This window comes from Aedes aegypti, chromosome 1 (genome assembly GCF_002204515.2).
Source record: "Aedes aegypti strain LVP_AGWG chromosome 1, AaegL5.0 Primary Assembly, whole genome shotgun sequence".
In the NCBI taxonomy this organism is placed as follows: Eukaryota; Metazoa; Arthropoda; class Insecta; order Diptera; family Culicidae; genus Aedes; species Aedes aegypti.
Genome location: NC_035107.1, coordinates 34,528,951 through 34,549,281, shown reverse-complemented (window position 1 = coordinate 34,549,281; position 20,331 = coordinate 34,528,951). Strand labels below are relative to the sequence as shown.

Genomic DNA, 20,331 nt, shown 5'->3' with positions numbered 1-20,331 from the left:
GGATGACAGCCATGTCAGTCCCCTGGCTAATTCCATCCTCTGCAGCGTTCGAAGAGAAACGGTTCATTTCTTCAACGGCTAGGGTGGTCATGCGAATATTCATGTATTTTCAATATTGCCATTGGAGCAGTCAAATTTATTTCAGAAAAACTTCAGTTAGATAGCTAGTTTACTCATCATTTTCAAATAACCATGGAACATAACAACACCTCCTTATCAGGTTATATTTTTATATTTTGTTATCATCTGAGGGAACATGCAAATCATAATTAGTGTGGAAGCGTCAAATCAATTCTAACTCGCGCAAATGTTTTATCATATTGTTGTGTATTTCCTTCACTGCTGAACTGGGAATAAAAGTGCGGGATTGCTTCGAATCATGTTGGTGTCTTTAGATCACATATTTTTTGGACCGCGATGAATAATCCCGCTGAAGAAACTGAATCAATTTGATGCTATCGTGCTCTTTCATTAGCTTTCCCGCACTTCTAAAAACTTTTGAGTTAGTCCAGTAGTGAAAGAAATGCGCAAAATATTGGTAAAGAAATGGAACAAAATTTATTTCCTGCAAAAGCATTATATTTTTGAATTTAGAAAATATATTCAAATTCTATATCCGAGTCCCACTTCATATGTGTGTTTCGATTATAGGGATCTTTGGCCTACCTGACATCTAAACCACATGATACGAAATGAAATTATCATTATGAACTTTCACCATGAAATTGTACTTTTCCAAGAACCAAAATATCTCTATCATCTATACTCACCAACCACCAGAAAGTTTCCCATTAGCTGCAACGTGGATTACTCCTAGAATTCATTTTGCTCACTTGAATGAACTAAGCCTGATTCATCGATCGTTGCATGGCTTTCGTTGGCGATTTGTTGGCTAATTTTAAAATCCTTCACATTGGGTATGACTACCAAGCCAGACGGATGTCATTGTAAACGAATCAGCCGAGACCGAATCAAATGAGCAGGAAGAAACGCAGCTACCGATCCAGAGGGTAAGATAAGATAACTGAAAAACTAAGTGACGGTAGGTGAGCTGTGTATTTGAACGCAATAAAAGTGCAAGGAAGGCAACAGTGTTACGCAGCAGATTGAACCATTCGGTCTCAAAGCGGTTTGTTCAGTTAAAAATTGTTGGCAAAGTGATACCACATCTTTGGACGATCCCATCATTTTAAGTTTCCATGTGGTGCAGACAGTGCGATCAATTTAACCAAAAGTTGGTAACCTACGAACAAGTATTGCATAGCGGATAAACCATTCGCAAAGTGAAGTGAAATAAACTGTGCATTAGCGAGAAAAATCATTGAAAGATTCCAAAGACTGCAGTTACTACTTGTGAGCAGTTTCAGTTGAATACAAAATTGAGAGAGATATTTCAATGAGGTGAGTGGCAACCATGATTCAATTCACGGGTTTTTCCAGATTTATTCTTATTGAGTGATTCTCGCTGAAACCACGCAGCCATCGGCACAAATCACATGTCTCATATTTCCCTTGAAACACAAATCAAACTCAGTGGTATCATCAAGAGGAAGGATGTAGCTTTTATTAGAAACTAAAAAAAATATTGGCAATTATCTTGGATTTTGACGCAATCTTGAATTTAAGTAATAGGATGAGTTTTTCACCTTGTTAGAACTCAACATGTTGAATTTTGTGGCTATTGCTAAAAAATAATTTCCGTGGATTTTCAAGCATGGGTCCCACTAAAAGTTGGAGGCTGAGGTTTTGGCAGAGTGAATTGATAATTCCTCACACGGAAACTCTTACTCTTCTTTTTGTTCTTCTTTTTTTCTGGCGTTACGTCCCTACCCTACTGCAACCGAACCTGCCTCTTAGCTTAACTAGTTATAAAAACAGGTTTTTAAATAGAAATTTTCTTCAAGGTGACACGGGAGACCGTGTTATTTTCCCTATCTTTTGTCTCACTCCAACAATTGTCATCAAAATTTTGCAGAAGCAAATCTCGAGTTTTAATGAACCGATGACGCTGAGAATTATAGTGATACAATTTTCGTATCGATATATGGAGTGGTTCTTGAGATTTGATTCTTCAAATGGATAGGATGATTATGGTAACCGTGCGACCTTAACAAGGCTTTTAAATAACGGGATGATTCTTCCACATATCCTTGAGTTCAGAAATAATGAATAAATGAATTCAACATATGAAAATTTTCTGAAATCATTGATTGGAATAAACATACATTTTTGACGTTAACTACGTCTTACGGCAATTTACTGGGTGTCAATTCAAAATGTAAAATGTTGCGACCGTCATGAAATTATGTAAGATTTTGAATAATAATAATTCAGCCATTCACAGGTAGATTTTCAATATTTTCCCACCAATCGGTCGGGAATTTATACAAATATTTACTCAAATTAGGAAAACTTTTGATTGTTGACGATAGACTGTCGAAAATTGTGAAAATGTCGACCCCTTACGCAACCAAACACGTGGGTTGGGAAGCACACTATAAAAGTCATTTCCATACAAACCCGCGTTCCAACCTGTCAAAAGTGGAACATGACGTAACTCTTGTTTACAGGCACTCTAGATCGGAGGAAGACTGTTGAAAGCCAGAATGAAAATGTCAAAAGCGACTCCAATGGAAACTGAATATGAATAAAGCCATTTGTGGAACGTATGCTGTTAGTATGACTTACGCTATTTAATTCCGGGAATCCCCGTTGGTTTGACCACATTTAATCTGAACACTTTTTAATCTGTACCCCGCTAATTTGCACATCGTTCAGATTAAAATGGTTCAAACGTCATTTACCTCATGGAACGGAGTGAAGTGAGATGGATCGCTGTGGAACAGAACGCAAAATCAAAACAGAACAGTGAAAACGGTAACCAGAAACACGTTTCTAGAGTGACCAGATGTTCAAATTAAAAATGAACCCCGATGGTTTGCATGAGGTACCGTTCAAATTAGCGGGGGTGCACTGCATACACGGAGAAACCAGACTACCCTAAAAATAAGTTCTTTAAACTCAAATTTGGGTAAACTGCATTTAGTTATTGCCCATGGTTGGGTTGTTTTGCCTCTCTCTCAACAGCAATGTTGTCAAAAACAGGGAGAGACGCGCCGACCCAGCTTCGAAGTTCAATGAAATAATCCAAATTTGAGTTCTTTCGAGTTAACCCAACTTAAATGTTTCAACCCACTACGGAGACATCGAAAGCTAATGCTGGGTAGCTTGTTTTTGCACTGAGTTGTTTTTTTCACTGTTGTCAAACGTAAACTACCTATTGATAGCTATAAGTCAGTTAACCCAAATTTGGGTTAGCCCACGGAAAAGCCGAATTGCGTCAAAAGAAGTCAAATTTGGGTAGATTTGTGGCTCCGTGTACCTTTTTCAAGCGTGCAAGTGGCAACATCGTGATGGCACTGCTACGATGTCAGTGGTAAATATGAAAAGTTTCAAGCTACTGATATTCACCACTGTTTGATGAAATACGCTGGGGTGCAGCGCTAGTGATTTCAACGTGTTTCACTTTGAATATTTACACAAGTTTTCAGAAGATTTTTGTTCTAGCATAAACATCTGTTATCTGTATAAAAAAATGTTTTTTTTTTCATATTCATTTTTCCGTAGTTGCAATAATATGGAAGCTCAACAGGCATCAACATCTACTGACTGGTACGAATGTGGAAGTAATCCCGGCAACCATGGCATCAATTACGAGAAGGATCTCGCATTCGTAACCTTTGTGGCGGCTTCCTTGGAAGAAAGTAAGTTCAAGCTGGCCGTAGAGATGACAGCAGCAGAGAAATTCGATGACGTGGTAGTTTTCAAAGAAGAATCCAAAGAGGTGTTGTTATTCCAGGCCAAACATTCCAATAATGGAGGTCACGTATTGTTCGACGACCTACTCTCTGATGATCCGAGAAAAAGCAAAGACTTTGCTTTTTCTCGGTATATTCAATCTTATCTGAGGATTAGAGAAAACAAAGTTTTTGAAAGTTATAAACCAACAATCATTATATTCACTAATAAATCACTGACACGAACTGATAACCAGTTGATGAATATCCAAGTACAAAACGTGAACAGCAACATAAAATGGTGCGATTCTAAGAAAAATCTTTATTTTGAGCCACTTAACGATGAAGCAGTCAGAAAAATTAAAGATATAATAAATTCAGAGCTGTTCCAAATCAAAGAAGACATAGACAAACTTGTAAAAACTGGAAAAATTTCCGATTTGCTGATGCAATACAAGACACCATTGCAAAATATTCTTAAAATTGCTGATGGAAAAATAAGTTTCAAAGAGCCTGCAGTGGATAGCAAAGATATGATAACTCATCGATGGATGCTTGCCATGTTTAATTTGAAGCCGAATGAAAACTTTCCAATGAATAGATTAGATGACAGAACTGTTAAAAGCTTGAATAGTTTTTTTACCGGAAAATCGAGGAACAATCTTCTTCCTGTGATTGTCGAAGAAGAACAAATGCGGGATTATTTTCATAGTTTAATTTTCTGTACAGAACAACCAACTGACCTAAGAAGTGTTGCCGAGAAAATGATAAGCTCCTGGATGCCACGGTGGGTTGACAGCGATCTTGCACGGGAATCAAAATATTTTTTAGCCTGTTTCGACGAAGTATTCAACAAATGGCACACCCAGATATCGAAAAAAAAAGGCTATCTTACATTTCAAAAACAGGGTTTGGATTGCATTCAAAATATGAAGTCAGAATTAGAGAAAAAATTTGAAAGGAAACATTCTTCGATTGCAGCCAATTTATCAATATATGTCTCGCGCACCATAATTAAAACAATAAATAAAAAAGACGACGACAAAACAGCACCACAAACTAATCGCTTTACATTGAATCACGAATCATTTGGAGGGATAAGCAAAGTACAAACTATCCAAATGAGTGATCAGGATTTTATAGAACAGATGTATCAGCAAAACGCGTTATCAGCAGGAACAAAATGTCAAATACTTGTTGGAGAACCCGGTATGGGAAAAACCACATTAATTTATAACTTGTTTTGGCAATCACAAAACCTAAAAAACGTAGCCGTTTATCTAATCCGTTTAAAAAATCTTAATTTTCGCGAAGAAAAAAGAAGTGATCCCCTGCACATCTTCGAACATGAATTGCCCCAAGAGAGTGGGAATATTTTGCGAAATTATTTGGAAAGTTCGGAAATTCAAATTGTATTCCTTTTAGATGGGTTTGATGAAATGAATTCAGATCACCGAAATTCAGTACTGACAATATTTGAAAACATTCTGGAGAAAAAGAACACTCAATGCATAATTACGGGAAGGAAACATGTTTGCAAACTGCTCGAGGACAGATTTAAAGCGCATGCGTTGAAGCTGAAACCGTTCGACTACAACGAACAAGTAAAATTTTTAAAATTGTTTTGGAGGGTGGAAGGCAGTGAAGCTCTTTTCATGAAATTTGCCGAGCAGCTGCTCAAAAAGTTCCATAACGAAATCAAAGGGAAGGATTACGACTTCGCAGGGCTTCCCCTGATGGTACGAATGTTGGCCGAGGTTTATGCTGAAGATTTTCAAAAGTTTCTCAAAACTGAAACAGCTGATGCAACTTGTATATTTCAGTCGGAAAAACTTAATGTACTCAATTTGTTTGAAAAGTTTGTGAAAATATCTTTCAACCTAAAAATGAAGAGTAAGGATGGAAAAGCTGTATACGCATATGATGAAATTAAGGATGAAATTGATGAGGAAATAGAACCTAGTTTTGACTTCTTTATGGAACAACTTCAATTGTTAGCCATCCAATATTTGAAAATCGGAAAGTTGCAAGATGTAATAAAGAAACCTCCGTTTAATAAAAACAACAATCGACTTCAGGAACGTTTTCGGAAAGGAGATGAAAAATCTATGCTAATCAGTGCCTCATCTGCAGATAAAATAGATTTCATTCATTTGTCGTATGCTGAATACTTTGTTGCAAAATTTATATTTGATCACATAGATGAATGCAAATTTTCACTGATGAAAATAATACAAGATCGAGATGTTGTACGAAAATTTTTCTTCTTAATGGTGGAGCACAAGTGTAATGAAAATTCTGAACAAATGCAAATAGTGCAAAGTCTGTATAGTGAGAACTCAGTGGTTGTCGTCTGGGCTTGTCTTGGTGGTAACGAGAAAATAGCAATGCGTTTGCTACGAGAATCGAAAATCAAATCTAATGACCCACACCACAAAATTCTTATGCACGCCGCAGTTGATGGAGGTTCAACCGGTTTAGTTAAGGCATTACTTGGTGAATTTCAATTATCTGTGAACATTCAATACGGTTATGATTTTATTGAGGACAATGAATTTGAATTTGGAGTAGATTTAGAATACAGTTTTTATGGAACTCCTCTCCATACAGCCGCTAGCAATGGTTATATTGAAATGGTGAAATTGCTAATTGATCACAACGCAAATATTGACACTAAGGATGATGAAGGAACGACACCTCTCCATCGTGCATCCCGAAATGGTCATCTTGAGGTGGCGAAATTACTGATTGATAGAGGAGCAAATGATAGCACTAGGAAAGACAATGAAGAAATCACACCTCTCCATATTGCTGCTGAAATTGGTCATCTTGAGGTTGTGAAATTACTGATCGATAACGGAGCAAATGTTGACACTACGCAAGATGAAGGATGTACACCTCTCCATTTGGCTGCTGAAAATGGTTATCTTGAGGTGGTGAAATTACTGATTGATAATGGAGCAAATGTTGACACTACGCAAGATGAAGGATATACACCTCTCCATTTGGCTGCTGAAAATGGTCATCTTGAGGTGGTGAAATTACTGATTGATAATGGAGCAAATGTTGACACTACGCAAAATAAAGGATGGACACCTCTCCATATGGCTGCTGAAAATGGTCATCTTGAGGTGGTGAAATTACTGATTGATAATGGAGCAAATGTTGACACTACGCAAGATGAAGGATGTACACCTCTCCATTTGGCTGCTGAAAATGGTTATCTTGAGGTGGTGAAATTACTGATTGATAATGGAGCAAATGTTGACACTACGCAAAATAAAGGATGGACACCTCTCCATATGGCTGCTGAAAATGGTCATCTTGAGGTGGTGAAATTACTGATTGATAATGGAGCAAATGTTAACGCTAGGAAATACTATGAAGAAATCACACCTCTCCATTATGCATCCCAAAATGGTCACCTTGAGGTGGTGCAATTACTGACTGATAAAAGAGCAAATGCTAACGATAGGAAAGACTATGAAGAAATCACACCTCTCCATTATGCTTCGAAAAATGGTCATCTTGAGGTGGTGAAATTTCTGATTGATAATGGAGCAAATGTTAACGCTAGTAAGGACTATGAAGAAATCACACCTCTCCATTATGCATCGAAAAATGGTCATCTTGAGGTTGTGAAACTACTGATTGATAACGGAGCAAATGTTGACACTACGCAAAATAAAGGATGGACACCTCTCCATATGGCTGCTGAAAATGGTTATCTTGAGGTGGTGAAATTACTGATTGATAATGGAGCAAATGTTAACGCTAGGAAAGACTATGAAGAAATCACACCTCTCCATTATGCATCCCAAAATGGTCATCTTGAGGTGGTTGAATTTCTGATTGATAATGGAGCAAATGTTAGCGCTAGTAAAGACTATGATGAAATCACACCTCTCCATTATGCATCGAAAAATGGTCATCTTGAGGTTGTGAAATTACTGATTGATAATGGAGCAAATGTTAACACTACGCAAAATAAAGGATGGACACCTCTCCATATGGCTGCTGCAAATGGTTATCTTGAGGTGGTGAAATTACTGATTGATAATGGAGCAAATGTTGACACTACGGACAATGAAGGATGGACCCTTCTCCATATGGCTGCTGAAAATGGTTATCTTGAGGTGGTGAAATTACTGATTGATAATGGAGCACATGTTGACACTACACAAAATGAAGGATGGATACCTCTCCATTATGCATCCCGATATGGTCATCTTAAGGTGGTGAAATTACTGATTGATAATGGAGCAAATGTTGACACTACGCAAAATAAAGGATGGACACCTCTCCATATAGCTGCTGCAAATGGTTATCTTGAGGTGGTGAAATTACTGATTGATAATAGAGCAAATGTTGACACTACGGACAATGAAGGATGGACACCTCTTCATGTGGCATCCCGAAATGGTCATCTTGAGGTTGTAAAATTACTGATTGATAAAAGAGTAAATGTTGACACTACGGAAAATGAAGGATGGACACCTCTTCATGTGGCATCCTTAAATGGTCATCTTGAGGTTGTAAAATTACTGATTGATAATAAAGCAAATGTTGACACTACGCAAAATAAAGGATGGACTCCTCTTCATGTGGCATCCCAAAATGGTCATCTTGAGGTTGTTAAATTACTGATTGATAATAAAGCAAATGTTGACACTACGCAAAATAAAGGATGGACTCCTCTTCATGTGGCATCCCAAAATGGTCATCTTGAGGTTGTAAAATTACTGATTGATAATAGAGCAAATGTTGACACTATGGAAAATAAAGGGATTACACCTCTGTATGTTGCATCCAAAAATGGTCATCTTGAGGTTGTGAAATTACTGATTGATAATAAAGCAAATGTTGACACTACGCAAAATGAAGGATGGACTCCTCTTCATGTGGCATCCCAAAATGGTCATCTTGAGGTTGTAAAATTACTGATTGATAATAGAGCAAATGTTGACACTACGCAAAATGAAGGATGGACTCCTCTTCATGTGGCATCCCAAAATGGTCATCTTGAGGTTGTAAAATTACTGATTGATAAAAGAGTAAATGTTGACACTACGGAAAATGAAGGATGGACACCTCTTCATGTGGCATCCTTAAATGGTCATCTTAAGGTTGTAAAATTACTGATTGATAATAGAGCAAATGTTGACACTACGGACAATGAAGGATGGACACCTCTCCATGATGCATCTCAAAATGGTCATCTTGAGGTTGTGAAATTACTGATTGATAATAGAGCAAATGTTGACACTGCGGACAATGAAGGATGTACACCTCTCCATTTTGCATCCCAAAATGGTCATCTTGAGGTTGTGAAATTACTGATTGATAATAGAGCAAATGTTGACACTGCGGACAATGAAGGATGTACACCTCTCCATTTTGCATCCCAAAATGGTCATCTTGAGGTTGTGAAATTACTGATTGATAATAGAGCAAATGTTGACACTACGCAAAATAAGGGATGTACACCTCTCCATTATGCATCCCTATTTGGTCATCTTGAGGTTGTGAAATTACTGATTGATAATAGCGCAAATGTTGACACTACGCAAAATGAAGGATGTACACCTCTCCATTGTGCATCCCGGAATGGTCATCTTGAGGTTGTGAAATTACTGATTGATAATGGAGCAAATGTTGACACTGCGGACAATGAAGGATGTACACCTCTCCATTTTGCATCCCAAAATGGTCATCTTGAGGTTGTTAAATTACTGATTGATAATAAAGCAAATGTTGACACTACGCAAAATGAAGGATGGACTCCTCTTCATGTGGCATCCCAAAATGGTCATCTTGAGGTTGTGAAATTACTGATTGAAAATAGAGCAAATGTTGACACTACACAAAATGAAGGATGTACACCTCTCCATTGTGCATCCCGGAATGGTCATCTTGAGGTTGTGAAATTACTGATTGATAAAAGAGCAAATGTTGACACTACGCAAAATGAAGGATGTACACCTCTCCATTGTGCATCCCGGAATGGTCATCTTGAGGTTGTGAAATTACTGATTGATAAAAGAGCAAATGTTGACACTACGCAAAATGAAGGATGTACACCTCTCCATTGTGCATCCCGGAATGGTCATCTTGAGGTTGTGAAATTACTGATTGATAAAAGAGCAAATGTTGACACTACGCAAAATGAAGGATGTACACCTCTCCATTGTGCATCCCGGAATGGTCATCTTGAGGTTGTGAAATTACTGATTGATAATAGAGCAAATGTTGACATTACGGAATATGAAGGATGGACACCTCTCAATATTGCATCTGAAAAAGGTCATCTTGAGGTTGTGAAATTACTGATTGATAATGGAGCAAATGTTGACACTACGGAAAATGAAGGATGGACACCTCTTCATGTGGCATCCAGAAATGGTCATCTTGAGGTTGTGAAACTACTGATTGATAATAGAGCAAATGTTGACGCCAAGACTACTAACGGGTCGACACCTCTCAATATTGCATCTGAAAAAGGTCATCTTGAGGTTGTTAAATTACTGATTGATAATGGAGCAAATGTTGACACTACGAACAATGAAGGATGGACGCCTCTCCATTATGCATCCCAAAATGGTCATCTTGAGGTTGTGAAATTACTGATTGATAATAGAGCAAATGTTGACACTACGCAAAATAAAGGGATTACACCTCTGTATGTTGCATCCATAAATGGTCATCTTGAGGTTGTGAAATTACTGATTGATAATGGAGCAAATGTTGACACTACGAACAATGAAGGATGGACACCTCTCCATTTTGCATCCCGAAATGGTCATCTTGAGGTTGTGAAATTACTGATTGAAAATAGAGCAAATGTTGACACTACGCAAAATAAAGGGATTACACCTCTGTATGTTGCATCCATAAATGGTCATCTTGAGGTTGTGAAATTACTGATTGATAATGGAGCAAATGTTGACACTACGAACAATGAAGGATGGACACCTCTCCATTTTGCATCCCGAAATGGTCATCTTGAGGTTGTGAAATTACTGATTGAAAATAGAGCAAATGTTGACACTACGCAAAATAAAGGGATTACACCTCTGTATGTTGCATCCATAAATGGTCATCTTGAGGTTGTGAAATTACTGATTGATAATGGAGCAAATGTTGACACTACGAACAATGAAGGATGGACACCTCTCCATTTTGTATCCCGAAATGGTCATCTTGAAGTTGTGAAATTACTGATTGAAAATAGAGCAAATGTTGACACTGCGCAAAATAAAGGGATTACACCTCTCCATTTTGCATCCCAAAATGGTCATCTTGAGGTTGTGAAATTACTGATTGATAATAGAGCAAATGTTGACACTACGCAAAATGAAGGATGGACACCTCTTCATGTGGCATCCCAAAATGGTCATCTTGAGGTTGTGAAATTACTGATTGAAAATAGAGCAAATGTTGACACTACGCAAAATAAAGGGATTACACCTCTCCATTTTGCATCCCAAAATGGTCATCTTGAGGTTGTGAAATTACTGATTGAAAATAGAGCAAATGTTGACACTACACAAAATGAAGGATGGACACCTCTCCATTTTGCATCCCGAAATGGTCATCTTGAGGTTGTGAAATTACTGATTGAAAATAGAGCAAATGTTGACACTACCCAAAATAAAGGGATTACACCTCTGTATGTTGCATCCATAAATGGTCATCTTGAGGTTGTGAAATTACTGATTGATAATGGAGCAAATGTTAACGCTAGGAAATACTATGAAGAAATCACACCTCTCCATTATGCATCCCAAAATGGTCACCTTGAGGTGGTGCAATTACTGACTGATAAAAGAGCAAATGCTAACGATAGGAAAGACTATGAAGAAATCACACCTCTCCATTATGCATCGAAAAATGGTCATCTTGAGGTTGTGAAACTACTGATTGATAACGGAGCAAATGTTGACACTACGCAAAATAAAGGATGGACACCTCTCCATATGGCTGCTGAAAATGGTTATCTTGAGGTGGTGAAATTACTGATTGATAATGGAGCAAATGTTAACGCTAGGAAAGACTATGAAGAAATCACACCTCTCCATTATGCATCCCAAAATGGTCATCTTGAGGTGGTTGAATTTCTGATTGATAATGGAGCAAATGTTAGCGCTAGTAAAGACTATGATGAAATCACACCTCTCCATTATGCATCGAAAAATGGTCATCTTGAGGTTGTGAAATTACTGATTGATAATGGAGCAAATGTTAACACTACGCAAAATAAAGGATGGACACCTCTCCATATGGCTGCTGCAAATGGTTATCTTGAGGTGGTGAAATTACTGATTGATAATGGAGCAAATGTTGACACTACGGACAATGAAGGATGGACCCTTCTCCATATGGCTGCTGAAAATGGTTATCTTGAGGTGGTGAAATTACTGATTGATAATGGAGCACATGTTGACACTACACAAAATGAAGGATGGATACCTCTCCATTATGCATCCCGATATGGTCATCTTAAGGTGGTGAAATTACTGATTGATAATGGAGCAAATGTTGACACTACGCAAAATAAAGGATGGACACCTCTCCATATAGCTGCTGCAAATGGTTATCTTGAGGTGGTGAAATTACTGATTGATAATAGAGCAAATGTTGACACTACGGACAATGAAGGATGGACACCTCTTCATGTGGCATCCCGAAATGGTCATCTTGAGGTTGTAAAATTACTGATTGATAAAAGAGTAAATGTTGACACTACGGAAAATGAAGGATGGACACCTCTTCATGTGGCATCCTTAAATGGTCATCTTGAGGTTGTAAAATTACTGATTGATAATAAAGCAAATGTTGACACTACGCAAAATAAAGGATGGACTCCTCTTCATGTGGCATCCCAAAATGGTCATCTTGAGGTTGTTAAATTACTGATTGATAATAAAGCAAATGTTGACACTACGCAAAATAAAGGATGGACTCCTCTTCATGTGGCATCCCAAAATGGTCATCTTGAGGTTGTAAAATTACTGATTGATAATAGAGCAAATGTTGACACTATGGAAAATAAAGGGATTACACCTCTGTATGTTGCATCCAAAAATGGTCATCTTGAGGTTGTGAAATTACTGATTGATAATAAAGCAAATGTTGACACTACGCAAAATGAAGGATGGACTCCTCTTCATGTGGCATCCCAAAATGGTCATCTTGAGGTTGTAAAATTACTGATTGATAATAGAGCAAATGTTGACACTACGCAAAATGAAGGATGGACTCCTCTTCATGTGGCATCCCAAAATGGTCATCTTGAGGTTGTAAAATTACTGATTGATAAAAGAGTAAATGTTGACACTACGGAAAATGAAGGATGGACACCTCTTCATGTGGCATCCTTAAATGGTCATCTTAAGGTTGTAAAATTACTGATTGATAATAGAGCAAATGTTGACACTACGGACAATGAAGGATGGACACCTCTCCATGATGCATCTCAAAATGGTCATCTTGAGGTTGTGAAATTACTGATTGATAATAGAGCAAATGTTGACACTGCGGACAATGAAGGATGTACACCTCTCCATTTTGCATCCCAAAATGGTCATCTTGAGGTTGTGAAATTACTGATTGATAATAGAGCAAATGTTGACACTGCGGACAATGAAGGATGTACACCTCTCCATTTTGCATCCCAAAATGGTCATCTTGAGGTTGTGAAATTACTGATTGATAATAGAGCAAATGTTGACACTACGCAAAATAAGGGATGTACACCTCTCCATTATGCATCCCTATTTGGTCATCTTGAGGTTGTGAAATTACTGATTGATAATAGCGCAAATGTTGACACTACGCAAAATGAAGGATGTACACCTCTCCATTGTGCATCCCGGAATGGTCATCTTGAGGTTGTGAAATTACTGATTGATAATGGAGCAAATGTTGACACTGCGGACAATGAAGGATGTACACCTCTCCATTTTGCATCCCAAAATGGTCATCTTGAGGTTGTTAAATTACTGATTGATAATAAAGCAAATGTTGACACTACGCAAAATGAAGGATGGACTCCTCTTCATGTGGCATCCCAAAATGGTCATCTTGAGGTTGTGAAATTACTGATTGAAAATAGAGCAAATGTTGACACTACACAAAATGAAGGATGTACACCTCTCCATTGTGCATCCCGGAATGGTCATCTTGAGGTTGTGAAATTACTGATTGATAAAAGAGCAAATGTTGACACTACGCAAAATGAAGGATGTACACCTCTCCATTGTGCATCCCGGAATGGTCATCTTGAGGTTGTGAAATTACTGATTGATAAAAGAGCAAATGTTGACACTACGCAAAATGAAGGATGTACACCTCTCCATTGTGCATCCCGGAATGGTCATCTTGAGGTTGTGAAATTACTGATTGATAAAAGAGCAAATGTTGACACTACGCAAAATGAAGGATGTACACCTCTCCATTGTGCATCCCGGAATGGTCATCTTGAGGTTGTGAAATTACTGATTGATAATAGAGCAAATGTTGACATTACGGAATATGAAGGATGGACACCTCTCAATATTGCATCTGAAAAAGGTCATCTTGAGGTTGTGAAATTACTGATTGATAATGGAGCAAATGTTGACACTACGGAAAATGAAGGATGGACACCTCTTCATGTGGCATCCAGAAATGGTCATCTTGAGGTTGTGAAACTACTGATTGATAATAGAGCAAATGTTGACGCCAAGACTACTAACGGGTCGACACCTCTCAATATTGCATCTGAAAAAGGTCATCTTGAGGTTGTTAAATTACTGATTGATAATGGAGCAAATGTTGACACTACGAACAATGAAGGATGGACGCCTCTCCATTATGCATCCCAAAATGGTCATCTTGAGGTTGTGAAATTACTGATTGATAATAGAGCAAATGTTGACACTACGCAAAATAAAGGGATTACACCTCTGTATGTTGCATCCATAAATGGTCATCTTGAGGTTGTGAAATTACTGATTGATAATGGAGCAAATGTTGACACTACGAACAATGAAGGATGGACACCTCTCCATTTTGCATCCCGAAATGGTCATCTTGAGGTTGTGAAATTACTGATTGAAAATAGAGCAAATGTTGACACTACGCAAAATAAAGGGATTACACCTCTGTATGTTGCATCCATAAATGGTCATCTTGAGGTTGTGAAATTACTGATTGATAATGGAGCAAATGTTGACACTACGAACAATGAAGGATGGACACCTCTCCATTTTGCATCCCGAAATGGTCATCTTGAGGTTGTGAAATTACTGATTGAAAATAGAGCAAATGTTGACACTACGCAAAATAAAGGGATTACACCTCTGTATGTTGCATCCATAAATGGTCATCTTGAGGTTGTGAAATTACTGATTGATAATGGAGCAAATGTTGACACTACGAACAATGAAGGATGGACACCTCTCCATTTTGTATCCCGAAATGGTCATCTTGAAGTTGTGAAATTACTGATTGAAAATAGAGCAAATGTTGACACTGCGCAAAATAAAGGGATTACACCTCTCCATTTTGCATCCCAAAATGGTCATCTTGAGGTTGTGAAATTACTGATTGATAATAGAGCAAATGTTGACACTACGCAAAATGAAGGATGGACACCTCTTCATGTGGCATCCCAAAATGGTCATCTTGAGGTTGTGAAATTACTGATTGAAAATAGAGCAAATGTTGACACTACGCAAAATAAAGGGATTACACCTCTGTATGTTGCATCCATAAATGGTCATCTTGAGGTTGTGAAATTACTGATTGATAATGGAGCAAATGTTGACCCTACGCAAAATGAAGGATGGACACCTCTTCATGTGGCATCCCAAAATGGTCATCTTGAGGTTGTGAAATTACTGATTGATAATAGAGCAAATGTTGACGCCAAGACTACTAACGGGTCGACACCTCTCAATATTGCATCTGAAAATGGTCATCCTGAGGTTGTTAAATTACTGATTGATAATAGAGCAAATGTTGACACTACGCAAAACGAAGGATGTACACTTCTCCATAAGGCTGCTGAAGATGGTCATCTTTGTTGAAGAGCTAATCCGCTAAGACCACGCATATCCTAGCGAGGCTAGCCCGTCGACATCCATAGTAGATGTTTCCTTCAACTGGGCAGCTAACTGACTGATACCTCAATCAGCAGCTGCAACTCTCTTTATTCAAACCATTTACAATTCATCATTCTACACAAATATCATACCTCTCTCAACAAATCTGCCACACGTGTTTTACCTACGCATGCTTCTCAACCGACGATTCTTCTACCTGACACTACCTCTATTCCAACCCTCCTCCTTAGGGTCGCAACCTCGACTCTCGATCGTCTCCTCCTGTCTCGAAACTCCTCCTCGTTCCGAACTTCATACATGCTCCGTCAACCATCCGAGCTCCTCCTGACTTCGATCCTGTCCACGAGCTCCTTTGACCAGCCAGCTGCCATCCAGTGTCCTGTATCGCCTACATTCCCGATAGATCCCGTCCTCCGTTGCGACCAATCCATCCAGCCTGAGGATCCCGTTCTGCGCCACGCGGCTTATGCGGCCAATCCTCCTCCAGAACGATACATGCAGTGAGAACACCTTCCTGGGCCCATAACCTGTTGAAATAAAAGACTAACGGCTACAAACAACAAGGCTATTCGCTCCACACCGCAGGCTACTGATTGATATCGCTACCAGCCAGCTCCTCTCTTTTATTTCATGTCTGGGTAAATATAGGGAGCCGGATCCTATTCTTGGCACTTTTGATTCACTTCGGCTGTGGGGTTTTTTGAAAGCTACTGAGCTCATATTTTGCCTCAATATGCGCCGTATTGAAGTGCTTCTTATTGCAAAGTTTCAGATAATTTGGTCGAGAAAAACCCCCCATGCCAAAGTGAATCATGGAAGTGCCCAAGTAGCTCTGCACCCTATCTACAATTCATTCACTTAAAATACTACCTCTACAATTCTTACCCTGGCAATGGACATGCCCTTTATCAACTGCAGCGATTTGCAGTAGACAGGATGTCCCGGGCCCGACCTATCTGACAAGCCAATCGAGCCCTCTGTCACCATAGAAGATGGTGTCTCCATCATGTCGATAGCCTGTTCTTACCCATAGACATCTCCACTACAGGGTGTGTGATGTACCTGCTCTCTAACAATCTTGAGGTTGTGAAATTTCTGATTGATAATGGAACAAATCTCGAAAACTTATTCATACAGACTCAAGTCAAAAAAAGTATACAAACTTACTTTATCGATCCTACGTGTTAAGCAGGCGGAATTCTACACGTACCGCTCTGTACCAACTCAACTTTTCACTTTTAGAACGTTTAATTTCCGGATTTACAAAACGACGAAAGTAACATTTTCAACTTTCGCAACCTAACCACTACTTTCGCCGCCCCGCTGTATGGAGAGACAAAGTGACTTAACCACGAATCAAAACAAAACACTACTTGAGCCGATTTTACACTGGTAGAAAAGCGTCGAAAGTAACTGAATGAAACGGCTTATCATTTTCTTATAATTATTTTTGTGTGAAATAATAGAAACTACCTAGTTTTTGAACGTGAGCTGAGTGTATGCAAAATTTGAGCGAAGTACACGGCAAAAAAATGTTAAAAAGGTGATTCATTTTAAAACAGTTCTAGAAGATAGATTGTGATTTTTCATAATTAATTTTCTCAAAACCGTATAAAAGTTACTTACGTCGATTTGAAAAAGTAATCGAGAAATGTTGACGCTGCGGAAAATGGAGGACGTACAGGGGATAGGCAAAATGATTGAGATAGGCAAAATTTTGCCCAAATTCAAATGCTTATAACTTTATGAAAAAATAATGAAATTGGATGCATCTGGAAGCAGTCGACTGCAAATTTGGTCCAGTTTTAGGAACTTCCTTGTCCATGCATATTGGCCACTGGACACCGGAGATGTTCCGGATTTTCTGAGGTCATGTCCAAATGTCATTTTTTCTGTCGCTTGTATTTTTGTGTGGTGTAAAGTTAGATGTTTGCAATTTTCCTAGAAACTAGAACTAATAGGAAGTTGAATGCCACCGGACGCATTAAGATTGGTTGGAAATCTTCAGAAATATGACCATTTCCGTAAAACTGGTTCCGGAAAGCATGGTCAGTCATGTTTGAATTTCCAATCATGTAAATATTATCCGGAGCTATATCCAAGCGGACACCAACCTTAAAAATGATGTTTCCTGCAGCGTATTCAGAACCATTAGATGCACAGACCACTCTATAGAACGTTCCTGGGCCCATAACCTGTTGAAATAAAAGACTAACGACTACAAACAACAAGGGTATTCGCTCCACACCGCAGGCTACTGACTGATGTCGCTACCAGCCAGCTCCTCTCTTTTATTTCATGTCTGGGTAAATATATCTAAAATTCATTCACTTAAAATACTACCTTTACAATTCTTACCCATAGACATCTCCACTACAGGGTGCGTGATGTACCTGCTCTCCAACAATCTTGAGGTTGTGAAATTACTGATTGAAAATAGAGCAAATGTTGACACTGCGAAAAATGGAGGACGTACACGTATAGCTCATGTCGCTGCTGGCACCGCTAGTCACAATCCAGCAACATCGTCTCTTCTCCCCGGCCATGGACAGCACCGCACTAGAACTTTTCTCCGTAGCCTGTTTAGCCTACGAGCGATCACTTTTCTTCTTTTGTCCTTCTTCTCGATTATCACCCTTGCTCTTCAGTGCCTCAAACCGCAAGCAGTCTAGCTTCATGTGGCCCATTTTCTTACAAAAGAAGCACTCAATGTCGGACTTTTCTTCACAACACGGTGCGACTTCATGCACGCATTCGCATCGCCGAATGATCCATGACCGGATAGCTCCTTCTAACGTTCGTACTCGTCCAAGAGATTCGATCGGACCAGCTCGACTGTCAAGTCATCATCTGGTCTAGCATGAGTGACTTCCCGGAAGCTGGCTTTGTGGGGGACTTTGGTTGTCAACTCAACGCGCGAATGCTAAAACTGCTACAATCCAGGAAAATTGACCCCGAACAAAGTTAATCCGGTATGCATTTCCGGCAAATATAACATTATATGCTCCTTTCGCATATGTGCCACTTGTGTACGTGTGATATGTAACGTGCAGTGCTTTGTAATGCAAAAATTCAGAAAATATTGTTTAAATAAATGAATAAAATTAATTTACATGTTTTGTTTATCAATGAAAAACCTGAACTAAAAGTCTACAATCCTCCATTATAATAATTACCTTTAACATGGTATGGATTACTATGCTGTTTTGACAGCCACATGGTAACGACAACCACTGTTTTGTTATTCTAATAATGACACATGTTCTGCAAAAATCAAGTAGTAAAGCAGTTTTAATTTGACCCTCGATACAGTCAGCGTTACCATGCCTTTTAGTGTATTAGTCCCGATTTTGTCAGCCTAAAATTTACCAATCGAGTGACAAAATCGACAAAATCGGGTCCTTACTGTAATAATATGCTGTAATGAATCATTAAAATAATCAAAACGGCCGCTATGGAAAGCATAAATAGCGCCACCGTAGCCTTATGTGTTTGACAGAACAACAATGCTGTCACAATGTTAAATCCCATATACAGTGGCGCCTTTGTTTTGATGCGGTGAGCATTGGCAAAAACTACCTTCAATGATCCATTTGTTTTAAATATATCGACATTGTAGTGAAAATTTTCGCATCATATTGGGCCTGAACTCACTATACGCGATCAAACCTGAGGTTCGGTTGCGACATTTTTGCAAATTCAAATGAATATTTACGGTTCCCTGTGCTTTGAATAGGATAACGACTGTTTATTTCGTTCTTGAACGCTAACAGTTGGCGCCAGCGGTAAAAAGTGTAGACAACAACCGTTCGAACATTCAGTTTCTCTCACTGGCCGCCGAGCGGCGACATTGATATTTGTATTCCACTCACTGTTCGCGCTACGCTGGATTCTCAAATTTCTTAAACTTTCAACACAAGCACATGGAAGAATGGTAGTCGAGAGCTGTCAAAACGTATGGAAAATAATGAAAAACGTAAATTTCTTGCAATTAAGAAACTGGATCAATAATGTAGTGATTATAAATCAAGCGTAATGAGAATTCATAACTTCTTGTGTTTAGCTCATCTTCCGTAGAGCTTTCTTTGCTACAGTATTTCGTTTTTACTGCCACTGAAAAAGAGCCATCTATTGCCTTTTCAATTTTGAATATCGCTCTGTTGCCAAAATCTTATCAGTTTAATGATTGTGGCGATTTTTCTTCCTACGTTATCATTAGTAACTTCAACAGGGATGCACCAATCATCATTCTAGTACAGCGTCACCTTCGCATTTTAGCTTTTCGTTAGATCACTAATAGTAAATATATGGCAAAGAAATTGAACTGATTTTCCATCCAAGCAGATCGAACCCACCGTCCGTCATCTTACTAATTTGACTAATTTGGTATTCAACTCAAATTTCACCTCGATTGTTCAGTTGGTTTG

General features: G+C 38.6%; 1 protein-coding gene across 1 annotated transcript; it reads left to right on the top strand.

The window, feature by feature from the left end:
- The first annotated feature begins 897 nt into the window (after positions 1 to 897).
- On the top strand, positions 898 to 11,708 carry LOC110674127. The gene is made up of 3 exons (XM_021837852.1): positions 898 to 1,401; positions 3,628 to 11,588; positions 11,644 to 11,708. The coding sequence occupies exons 1-3, from the start codon at positions 1,397 to 1,399 to the stop codon at positions 11,706 to 11,708; spliced, it is 8,031 nt and encodes a 2,676-aa protein (XP_021693544.1). The 5' UTR covers positions 898 to 1,396.
- Positions 11,709 to 20,331: the final 8,623 nt, after the last annotated feature.

Excerpts from the sequence above, each read along its gene's own strand:
- LOC110674127 (XM_021837852.1), top strand. Across the intron at positions 11,589-11,643 it reads CCATTATGCATCCCAAAATG|GAAAGACTATGAAGAAATCA; the intron begins GTCACCTTGAGG and ends TGCTAACGATAG.